This window comes from Adiantum capillus-veneris, chromosome 7, assembly GCF_014529385.1.
Source record: "Adiantum capillus-veneris isolate H3 chromosome 7, ASM1452938v2, whole genome shotgun sequence".
NCBI lineage: Eukaryota > Viridiplantae > Streptophyta > Polypodiopsida > Polypodiales > Pteridaceae > Adiantum > Adiantum capillus-veneris.
This window is the reverse complement of record NC_140937.1, coordinates 39,030,268-39,042,713: the sequence shown is the minus strand read 5'-3', so window position 1 is coordinate 39,042,713 and position 12,446 is coordinate 39,030,268. Positions and strand designations below refer to the sequence as shown.

At 43.9% G+C, this 12,446-nt stretch overlaps 1 protein-coding gene across 1 annotated transcript in view; it reads left to right on the top strand.

The window, feature by feature from the left end:
- Positions 1-10,324, top strand: part of LOC147453710 (adenine nucleotide transporter BT1, chloroplastic/mitochondrial-like) — a 59,926-nt gene extending 49,602 nt beyond the window's left edge. Inside the window, exons 2-4 of the mRNA XM_086515814.1 lie at positions 8,723-8,884; positions 8,982-9,257; positions 9,659-10,324. Coding sequence (XP_086371940.1) covers positions 8,723-8,884; positions 8,982-9,257; positions 9,659-9,895 — 675 coding nt within the window. The 3' untranslated portion in view covers positions 9,896-10,324. The remainder of the gene's footprint in view (positions 1-8,722; positions 8,885-8,981; positions 9,258-9,658) is intronic.
- Positions 10,325-12,446: the final 2,122 nt, after the last annotated feature.

The window sequence follows — 12,446 nt, the reverse complement described above, 5'->3', positions numbered from 1 at the left end:
GCGTTTAAGAAATTTCATGCATTTGTGACCACCCAAACATGTCGAAAGCTAAAATGCTTGCGTACGGACAATGGGGGGGAGTTCACAAGTGTTGAATTTAACAAATTTTGTGAAAATTTGGGCATTAAGAGGGAGCTTACTGTGCCATACAGCCCCTCTTCTAATGGTGTGGTTGAAAGCTTCAAAAGGACACTTTGTGAGAGGGTGAGATGCATGCTGTCCGCAGCTAATCTCTCTCATGGATTTTGGGGAGAAGCTTTGAAAACTGCAGTGCATATATGCAATCGATCCCCTCACATGTCTTTGAAAGGTGACATCCCTGAAGAGGTTTGGTTTGGCGAGTCTGCTTCATACGATCACTTATACTTTTTTGGTTGCGAAGCTTTTGTGCATATTAGACCTGAGTTGAGGAGCAAACTAGATGCCAAGTCCATTACAGGTCTTTTCATGGGATATGGTGAAGAAGGCGAAATGGGTTACGGGATTTGGTTACCTCAGCTCAAAAGGGTTGTGCGCAACCGGGATGTTGTTTTTAATGAGGCAAGGCTGTTTCAAAACAATTGTGCCTCAAAGCATGACCATAAAAGGGTCGAATTTCAGCATGACCAGCCACCTGTTAGGCCTATTCTTGACCCTCAGGATGCACCACACATGGCTGAAAATGTAGATGATCTAGTGGTGTTTGAGCCAGAAGATGTTGGGCAACAAATTGAGGCTCTTGAAGGGCATTTGCAGCCACAAAACAATGCTGAAAATGGTGCTGAAAATGTACAGCAGCCCATTGTTGATGATTTTATCATGCCACCTGATGTAGACCCATTACCTGATAATGTGGATCATTGAGTGAGGTGTTCTACTCGTCCAAGACGGACTGTGAGTAGATATGATCCCTCTTTGCATTACATTATGTTGACAGATGAGGGAGAGCCTCTTACGTATAAAGAGGCAAAGACATGTGAGCATAGCGACAAGTGGGAGCTTGCTATGCAGGAAGAGATTAAAGCTTTGCATGCTAATCATACTTGGGATTTGGTGGAATTGCCGAAAGGAAGCAAGGCTATTCCTAACAAATGGGTGTATAAAATCAAGACTGTTGATGCAAAACCCAAGTATAAGGCAAGGCTGGTTGCAAAGGGATATATTCAAACCAAGGGCTTAGACTTTCAGGAAGTGTTCTCTCTTGTAGTGAAGATGACCACTTTGCGTGTATTGTTTGCCATAGTGGCCGCCCTTGATTTGGAATTGGACCAAATGGATGTACATACCGCTTTCTTGCATGGTGATGTGGAGGAAGAGCTTTACATGAAGCAACTCGAGGGTTTTGTTATTCCTGGCAAGGAACATTTGGTATGTATGCTCAATAGAAGCTTGTATGGGCTGAAACAATCATGTAGACAATGGTACAAGAAGTTTGACCGCTTCATGCTCAAACATGGTTACAAAAGAAGCCATGCAGACCATTGTTTGTATATCAAACGTGATGAGGATGGCAACCCTGTCATTCTTGTGCTCTATGTGGATGATATGTTGATAGCTGCAAAGAAAAGAAGCACTGTTGATGCCCTTAAAGAGCAGCTGAAATCTGCATTATCAATGAAAGACCTGGGGCAGCTGAACATATACTTGGAGTGAGAATTAGAAGGCAAAGGGACCAGCGCTTATTGTATTTGTCGCAAGAAAAGTACATTGAAAAGGTGTCGGACAGATTTAACATGGCTGAAGCAAAGCCTCTTGGCGTGCCATTACAGCCATATGTCAAAATCTCCAAGGATAATTGCCCCAAGTCAAAGGAAGAAGCCAATGACATGCAAAGTGTGCCTTACGCTTCAGCTTGTGGTTCACTTATGTACGCTATGGTTGCTACTAGGCCTGACATAGCCCATGCAGTGGGAGTTGTGAGCCGGTTTATGGCTAATCGAGGCAGGCTGCATTGGGATGCAGTGAAGTCCATTATAAGGTATGTCACGTGACACATCCAGCCCTATGTGTCCGTGGACAAGCTACAGCATGATCAGGGTTCAGTCTGTCCAGTCAAGTCTAGATTAGAAGTGATCTGGCACTTTTGTGAGTCTATTCGCAGACCGTGCATGCCTAGTCACTTAGCATAGATGCATATCCTCTGGTTGCACACATCATGATCATCACTATTCTCTTCAGAATCCATCAGATTCAGTCAGGGGAATTTTCCAGTGCATTTAGCCTATTTTCCGTATTTTTGGTTATTTTCACTTATTATTTTTAAGTGACTTTCCAACAAAAGTAGGTAGGGCAACAATTTTGCTAAGTTAATATATAAGCAAACCCAAGTTAGCACTTTCTTGCAGAAGAGGCAGCAGGAGCTCCCCGCTCAACAGGCAACTTCTCAGCAGAACCCGCAGAACCCCCCCAACCTTGGCGTTTCCTCTCCCAGCAAGTAGCGTGTTTGGTATCCAGCAGAACCTCCCATTCCCTGGCGTTTTTCCATCTTTGCCACATCGCCATAGTATCCTACAGCCTGGCGTTTTCAGCTATGATCGCCAGCAATCCCAAATTTGCTAGCATTTCCAATTTCAGCCATTAGCGTTTTGGATTTCATCAGCAACCACAGCAGGTAGCCTCAACGTTTTTGATTTTCAGCATTGATGCATCAGAACAGCAGGGTTTTCAGCCCTGTTGGACAGCAGACAATTCAGCCTAGAAGCATTGCGGAAGACCCTCATTTTTAGCCCTCGAAAACGCAGCCAAAACAGTCATTTTCAGCCACCGAAACAGTCCCGAAATTCAGCAGATAGAAGACCACAGATTTCAGCCCTAAGTCGTCGTCGTCATCCCCGTCGTTGTCATCGGCATAGTCCCAAGTTGCATTAGTCCATTGCATCCGCATTGTACCACTTTGTGCAATCAATAGTAGACCATTCTCGCCGACGAGAGTGGGGCCTTCGGAGGAGGGTTTTACAACGTCTCTAGTGTCGTATCTCTCTTCTCTTTCTATCTCTCAGTCTCATACACTTGCATGCACAGTGTCCATTCACTTTGTTTGTGATCATAGCACTTTCCATTAAGAACGGAAGGCTCTCCCTTCCATAATAACTAAAAGGAACCTTGAGCACAGTTCGGAGCACTCATCTTGAGCAAAGCGCAAACAATCATTTCATTGTAGCTAACAAGGTACTTGAAAGGGACTAAAAACAAATGCCTTTGCTATGGTAAAGAACCATTGGAGTTGAAGGGATTTTGTAACTCTGACATGGCCGGTGATGTGGATACACAGAAATCCACAAGTGGTTATGTGTTTATTCTTGCAAGAGGTGCTGTTTCATGGTGTTCTAGATTGTAAAAGATCGTTGCATCGTCTACTACATAGGCTGAATATATTTCAGCCACTGAGGCTTCCAAAGAAGCCATTTTGGTTAGCACGTCTATGCAGTGATTTTGGTTTGGCTGACAAGGCACCTATGCTTGGTTGTGATAGCCAGAGTGCCATATGTCTGGCAAAGAATGCCATGTTTCATGCACGCACAAAGCATATTGATGTGCGGTATCACTTCATTCGAGAAGTGCTTGAGGAAGGCCTTATTACATTGGTTAAGGTCCATACATCACAAAATCCTGCAGATGCTCTCACTAAGTGCTTACCCAAAGCACAACATCAACTATGCATACAGATGGTGGGAGTCACGTAGCTTAAAGGCGCCATTTATGCCTTTAAGTGGGAGGTTGTCGGATTAAAGGCCCAAATGACTCCTTTGGTGTATATTTTTAAAGGTTACTAACCTTTGGCCAAGTTCACATTGAACTTGGCCACTAACTTAAAAATGGCCCTATACTTTAATAAAGGGAATGAGAGCCCAATTTGACACTCTCACTAATTTCCCTTCACAAAACGTGTAGCTCTCTCTCTCTCTCTCTCTCTCTCTCTCTCTCTCTCTCTCTCTCTCTCTCTCCTTCGATTCCTAGCGCCCCACCTCTGCAGGCCATCGCCTTCTCTCCAAGCCTCTAGCCCTGCACATCTCCTCGTGCTCTATCACTTGCACACATTGCTGCGCGCTCATCAGGCGACCATACAAATAGTTTTTGCCCTTGTTGCCTTTTCCGAGTGGGCGGTTTTTCAGATGGATGTTGTTTCGGCATTCCGCAATGGTGATTTAGAGGAGGAGGTTTATGTGGAGCAACCTCCAGGTTTTGAGGATCCAGACTTCGCAGACATGGTTTATAGGTTGCTGAAGGCTCTCTACGGACTAAAGCAATCTCCTCGGGCGTGGTACCAGAAGATAGACTTATTCTTCCTATGACACTCCTTTCGGCTATCTTCTATAGTCCTAGACTTGTATATTTACCGTGAGGGAGGATTGGTGACACTTGTTATTCTCTATGTGGACGATCTTGTGATTATAGGTAGCCACGTAGAGCACATTCACAGTACTATGAAAACCTTGGCAAAGGAGTTTGAGATGACAGATCTTGGCTTGCTTCATCATTTTCTTGGATTGGAGATATGGCAGACAAAGGGGGGCAACTTTCTTACCCATGAGTGCTGTATCCAAGAATTGTAAACCTATCTCAACTCCCATGGATCCCAATTAGAAGTTGTCATAGTTTGATCTTCCCATTGTAGCAGATGCTAGATAGTATCATAGAACTTGTCGGTTCTCTCATTTGGGTACTCAACACCCGGTTTGATGTGAGTTTCCTGTTGAGACTTATACGAGTTCTTTCATGCAGAACCCGCCAAGCCACATTTGGAGCAGGCTCTTTGAATTCTGCGCTATTTGAAGGTGACCAAGTCATTAATGATTAGACATTCATTACGCGGCTGGAGGTACAGATTCCCAGATCATTCTACGAGGATGGAGTGATTCGGATTGGGGTGGAGATCTAGATGGATGGCGATCGAGTACAAGTTACACCTTTTCTTTTGGCTCAGGAGCAGTTTCATGGAGCAACAAGAAACAACCAACAATTGCCTTATCATCCATAGAGGCAGAGTACCGTGCTGTTTGTAGTGGTACATGTGAGTCAGTGTGGATTCGGATGCTACTTTTGGAGATGGGCTTTCCCTAGCAAACGACCATTATGTACTCAGACAACCAGAGTTGTAAAGCCATTGCGAGAAACCCGGTGTTCCATGCCTGGACCAAGCATATAGAGATACAATACCATTTTCTTCGTGAGAAGACCCAGGATAGCTCTATTCGACTAGAGTACATCCCAACTTGGGATAACCGTGCTGATACCTTCACCAAACCTCTTCCATACGCAACATTATCCTCTCATGCGAGCTCCCTTGGACTCGTTTCCCGTCTAGGAGTTGTTCAATTTCCTGGCGGTGGTATGTCCAGTATCTCCCAACAGCAGATTAGGGAACGAGGGCTATTTTGTGGCTGTGCCGAGCCGTACTTGAGGTAGACATACCTGTTCATAACGGTGCTTTTCCGTGTGTTGCTCACCCGGTAGGCTGGCATGAGGTGGGACCCTCGTTCCTAGGCTTTCTCGGGGTTAGAGTCTTGAGTCTTCTGCAGTCCTTCCACTAAATATGTGTGTCAGGTCACTTTTAGTGAGTTTACATGTTTATTAGCATTATTTAGCCATTTATCAGGATCGTGGGGTTTTGTTGGAGGTAGGGCAAACGTGAAGTTTGCCTATATATGCTACCCTCCCCCTTGTACTTTTGGCATATGTTCAGTACAAAGATACAGCGTTTCGGCAAACCTAAAGTTTACCTATAAATGCAACCCCTACCTAATTAGCCATTTACCAGGATCGTGGGGTTTTGCTGGAGGTACGCGCTAGGAGCGTTTGGGCACTCTCTCTCTCTCTCTCTCTCTCTCTCTCTCTCTCTCTCTCTCTCTCTCTAGCGTTTTCTGTCTTGCTAGCGTTTTGGTGTGCAGCCGACATCCTCTCTCTAGCTTTTTCTCTCTCCACAACGATCTCTTTCCTTGGCGTTTTTCAACTAGCGATCCTCTCTCCTCCTACTAGCGCTTCCCATCCCTAGCAAGTTCACACCCTTTTCGGTGTGCCATTGCTTGTGGTGTGTTCTCGTGCCCGTTCGGTGGGCAGTACGTGCTAGGAGCTTGATGACGAGGAGATCCATCGCGATAGATACAAGATCTATTGGCTGCCCGGTATGGAGAGGTGTTTTGCTCGCAATAGTAGACAAGTTCATCACCCGATTCACCCCTTTTTGTTGCACCTTTGACAGTTTTCACATTGTGATCGCCTCTACTGTTTGATACACTCTATACCTTGTGCGTTTTATAAGATATGCTATCCATCAACACAATTGAGGGAAAAAAGATTTAGAGCCCAGGTGTTGTCCACTCAATTGAGCTTTCAATGTTTTGTAGCCCCCATGTTGGCCTGGGTCATCAACATCCATGTCAGCCTTGTAGACGTGGATCTAGGAGCCTGACGACGAGGAGATCCATCGCGATAGATACAAGATCTATTGGCTGCCCGGTACGGAGAGGTGGTTTGCTCGCAATTGTAGACAAGTTCATCACCTGATTCACCCCTTTTTACTGCACCTTTGAGAGTTTTCACTTTGTGATCGCCTCTACTGCTTGATACACTCTATACCTTCTGCGTTTTATCAGATACGCTATGCATCAGCACAATCGAGGGAAAAAAGATTCAGAGCCCAGGTGCAGTCGACTCAATCGAGCTTTCAATGTTTTGTAGCCCCCATGTTGGCCTGGGTCATCAACATCCATGTCAGCCATATAGACGTGGATGAGGATATGCAATTAGTGAATTCAAAAACGAAGAGAAAATATCTTGGAAGTGCTATAGATCCACCACTAAAAAAGAAGAAGAAGAAGATGTCGAAGGTGGTAAAAGACACGTCAGAGTCAATACTTCCTTTGCCCTTCTCAGAGAGCCAGATTAAGGTCATGAACATTCCAGGACTCTCTCCTTCTACTTTTGCTCCTAGTTCTATTGTGCCAGTGGTCAGCTCTATTATTCTTATCCACTTCTTGCATGTTACATCTGTGCCTTTTCCTCACATGCTCCCCTACCTACTTCTCCCGTCTTCACTCTTGCCACAGTGACTATTTCCCACACACAACCTGCAGTTACCTTGTCATCTCTCCCTATCTCAAGCTCACCCACTGTGCATGTTACTAGTGCCCCTTGAGAGCCCTACATCCCCATGCACTACTAGTGGATCTTCAGTTGTGGCAGACTCTACGCTATTTTGGCTATTTGAGGAGATTCTGTACGAGTCAAAAAATGCTATGGCTATCATTGAGTTAGGAGCAGAGCGGTTGGTTGCTACTCACCAATGCAATTCAGCCACATATGCAGCCATGGAGGGATGCCTACGTGTCACCGAGAGTGCAATTTTTGCGTTGTGTCAAGCCTTGACAGTGAAATCCCAAATCATCGACGACCTCAACGCTCAAGTTCAGGGATTTCGTGAGATGCTATTACACGGAGATATAGGGGCTTAAGAGCACAACACTAGAGATTATTAGACTCTGGTTGCTATGGGTTATGGGTGGACCGGTCCAGTGAGAGAGGCTATGGGTTATTCACAGCTAGGTTCTTCTACACAATTGATGGGAGGTGCTCAATCTCAGCATTTCGACTACTATCCCCAGAGTTTCAGGGGTTTTAGTAGCCCGCTCACATGACACAGATGCAGCTGACACAGGGAGTTCCTTGTGAGGGAGCTGCTGCGCGCATCACCATGGCTGTGTTAGTCGGTGGCCTCAATACCATTCAGGACGAGTGCTTCCGTCTGCCGCTTAGCAAGTGGCTGCTACTTTCACAAAGGACCAGTTTGTTGAGGGCGGGGTGCAGCCACCTATGATCGATCTTATGGCTCCACCTCCAGAGTCAAAAACTCTTCGGGTGCTGACAATAGTGACAACACTCTTTTGGTTGACAAGATCGAGAGAGTGTACTTTATCATTATTGGGTGTGCATATGCAGTTATAGACAAGCATAGGTGGGGAGGAGGGAGGGAAGGGGTGACAGGTGCGAGCTGGTGGCGAGCAGCATCATCGAGAAAAACTTTGGCAGCGACAACAGCGTAGACCCAGAGAGCGTTGGTGGGAGACAAAGGTTGGGCGAGAAGGGGTGACCACTTGCGTGAGAGGGTAGAGGGCGGTGCATGTGGCAGCAGACATGAACGTAGAATCCCTGGGGCTCCTCTCTCTCTCTCTCTCTCCATCTTCAGGAGCCATCCTAGCTCAGCTCAACGAAAATAATAATTTTTCTTTTGACCAAGAAAAAAGAAAAGTTCATGGTACATGTGCCTTTGCGAAGCGTTTTGAGAATAAGCGCAGCCACGTTTGCTGCATTGCTCTTTGCTGTTGGCGTCTGGACTTATTAGATTCCTTCGTCCCTTTGTGGCCTCCAGTTCCTAGACTTGTTTTGCACTCAGGATCTGAGAGGGGGGTGCTAAGAGGTTTGAGGTTCATCTCCTGGGTTTATAGAGTTTGACTCGTATCTCTTAGTGGGGAAGTCACACACAAGTGGACACCAGCATTTTTGCGTAATTGTAACCTGCAATATGAGCTAAGCTTATCATAATTCATTCTGAGCTTTTTCTACGTGAGAAGACAAAGGAATCTTGGTTCCAAATATGTTTTTCCAGGGAGCTGAAAACGTGGATGCATGAATAGCTCAACAAATGGTTAAAAGCATTCTCTTATTTTTCTGCCCTGTTTTTGCACATGCATTTGGCATCATAGCTCTTTTGCAACATCCATCTTACATTCGTGTGTTCAACATGTAGCTTTTTGCATATGACACAATCAAGAAGGCGTTGGATAGAACACCTTGGGTCGTTTCTCATGTTCCGGTACCGTCCTCATCCATTGCTGGCGCAACTGCAGGAGTCTGCTCAACGCTTTGTACTTATCCCCTTGAGCTTCTCAAGACTCGGTTAACCATTCAAGTGAGCATTGGGCTGTGAAGTGATTCAACTATGTGCCTGATGTGTTATTATGCTGGTTGTTTGTCTCACTGGATGGACTTTCATGTGTTCTTTGCAGCGAGGTGTGTACAAAAACCTTACGGATGCGTTTGTGAAGATTTGTCAAGAAGAAGGGCCAAGGGAGCTTTACAGGGGGCTTATGCCGAGCGTGATAGGTGTCATACCGTATGCAGCAGCAAATTATTATGCATACGACTTTCTGAGGAGATTGTACAAGAAGTTATCAAAGCAGGAACAAGTAGGGAACCTTGCCACTCTTCTTATTGGTTCAACTGCAGGAGCTTTTGCAAGTGCTTCCACTTTTCCTCTGGAAGTTGCAAGAAAGCAAATGCAGGTAGGTGCACTGACGGGTAGAACTGCATATGACAATCTTTTCCATGCTCTCTCTAGTGTTTTGGAGCAGCAGGGGCCTATTGGTTTGTATAGAGGGCTGGGGGCAAGCTGTATTAAGCTAATTCCAGCGGCTGGAATTTCCTTCATGTGCTATGAAGCTTGCAAAAGGGTACTTATCGAAGACGCAGCAGCCAGGTGACATGTCATAAAAAATAGATGCCATGCAGAGTGCCGCTGATGAATAAGGGGGAAATCCACACAAGCCTGTGTAATACAAGCGAACGTCACTTAAAATCAGTTGATGTCCATGAATCAATGATAAACAGCGTTCTCAAAAACCTTGCAATAAGAATCGTTTAGTCTGCTTTGTGTTGTATTGAGCAAGGGCCTGTTTTGTAGTAGGAACCATTCAAACATAAAGAACGATCGATGGATGCATTTGAAGGCGGAAAAGGCTTAATAGAGGCTTCATTGGTAGACCTTTGGATGTCAACTACCCATACGGGAAAGGAGGAAAGGAGGCCCAAAATGCCCATGAGCTGTTCACCTCAATTCAAGTATTTCTCTTTTGCTCCAGTTGTGCGTGCCTTTTCTGCAGCGCCATGCCTTTACACAGTTTTGACTAAGAGCATAAGCTAGATCTCCTTTGTGAGCTGCTCTTAATACTTTGTAATAACTTGTTTTAGGCCAGGTGGCCCGTGAGATCTTGGCAATTGGATGGAGAAAGGGTAGAAAAGTCGGAGGAATAGGTTTTCATTGCCATAGGGATATCTGTAAAGGCAGTTTTTGCATGAGTTGATGCTGCTTATGCTGTTTCTCAGCACCTGAAATTGTCATGGGAATCACACTGAGGTGTGTGTGATCTTCCTCCCTGAGAGAACGATGGTGGAGTGTCAGCTTATAAAGCTCTGCTGCTATCATTTCAGCGACCATGCCAGACAGTGAACAAGGAAATTACCCTTTGACCATGTCTTCACTGTTCTTTCTATTCATTTTCCTGTTTAGCTTCACACTTTGAACAACGTTCTACAAGTTGGCAGATAAGGAGAACTGGAAAGGTTCCAAACAGAGCCCTCTTCATATTCAAAGTGAAATAAATAGGTAAAATTGTGTTTACATTCATAGCAAAAGGATACATGAAATCGCTATAAGCACAAATCTAAACACAATTACTGGTCAAACTCAATGAGTCCGATGCATGAACACAGTAGCATTGCTATTTGATCCTATTAAAAGATAATCAACATGTCTACAACTTCAATTGTACGAGGCATGTTGTGTCTTGCTTTACTTCGATGAGGAGCAACACCATGTCTACACTAATCCAATGCCTATGTAATCATCAAAGCAAACAATGCTCGACACAAGGCAAACCAAAGTTCTAATTTCCTCCTGCCTAGGTTTACTGATCTTTCCTCTTGCCTCAGCTTTGTTCGCATCTCTCTCTCTCTCTCTCTCTCTCTCTCTCTCTCTCTCTCGCGTGCACACACACACACGAGCCATTTGGGGGGAGAATCATTTTGTACAACTTGGTTGTATGCATATAATAGAGTAATAGGTGGAGGTTTAAAAATTGATGCTTGTTGTCACAAAAACAACAACATTCTTATTGACAACACATGCAAAACTTCCTCTAAATTGTTAGCAACTATGTCATTTGAAGCAATTGATTATGCTTAGAAAGAAGATTTAGATGAGCCCAGAGGGGATGCGAAAGATGATGAAATTGTTAGCGATATTATTCCTATGGAGAATCAGTTTATAATTGTCTCCAACACAATGGTCTCCAACAGGAATTAATTCTTGGTTACGTCCTATCTCCTTTCATTAGCAGTGGCACTAGTGAACAATATGATTTAGAGATAGATCAAGAAGTGCAGCATCCATTACAAATTAAAAGTAAAGAGTCTGTTTCAGATGTAAATTCCTCCAATGAAATTTCAAACTTTGAATTCTGCATGACACAGATTGAAAGTGAAGTGTATTATGCAATAGAAGATTCTGTAAGCTCCAACTCAGATTCAAGCCTCTGATTCAGAATTTGAAGATTATCATATATAAGATTTCATGTATACACCCTTCAATCCTCAGAAATTGAAAAAATATTCTTTAAGAAATAACAGGATTAAAGAATCAAAAGCAAGTGATTCCAATTCTGCTTTAGTGTCTGTCAAATCAGGTAATAGAGACCGATCTGAAATATCAATTTTCCATAAGCAGCGAAAAGCAGCTTTAAAAGAAGTAGAACAAGCTCGAGCACCGACATCAAAATGAATGGTGATACCATCCTTGACTTACAAAATGAAGTCAAGAAAAGTCGAAGAAAGTAAACCCTTCTTTGATAGCAATTTCATCACTAATCTGGTAAGTGATAAAATCAATGCTAAATCTTTCTATGATCTACCACCAGGAAGAGATACCTCTTCATGCTCAGATTATGAAGATGTTTCAACCATGGCATCGACACCCAAGCAACCTATTGCTCTCTCTTACGATGCATTCCTCCAAAAAGAGAGAGAGCTTAAGAGAGCTAAGCAAAAGAAAGAGCTGCTTGTAAAACATGAAGTGCTGCTAAAATAGGAAGCTAATCTCAAGGATAGAGTACTCTTCACTCTTTACGATGGGGTGAAGTTAGAGAATTATTATCAACAAGTAACCACCTGACACCCTCACCAACGACGACACCAAAAACAGGTACAACTGCACCAATAGAAGAGTAGTCACCAAAAGGTAATCCTTTTACCTCTGAAGAAATCCAAAGGCTCAAACAATGGCTATCTTTATCTAAAAAGCCAAAAGAATAGTTGATAGAAGATGTGCAGAGCCTTACGAAATTGTTAACTCTGTCCAAGCAACAAAAGGTTCAACCACCTAATAAAGGTTCCACCGAGTTACAAAGGGCCAACTCAACAGAGTTACAAGTGGCCAACGAATGCCAAATTGGCAATAAAGATATCCTACCATCAAACATAGATATCGCAGTAGTTGGCAGAACTCCTTTAATAGGAGAATCACATCCAACTTCTTCAATAGGAGAATAACGTCCAAGCTCTCCAGCCAGTAAAGGTAAAGAGTCTCAAGCTAAAGATCATGTCTCTATGACACTAAAAGAAATAAGTGAAGAAGAGAGAGAAGATATCCTAAAATCTCTAGCTATTAATATTGATGGTATTCCTGCAAAAGCTCTACC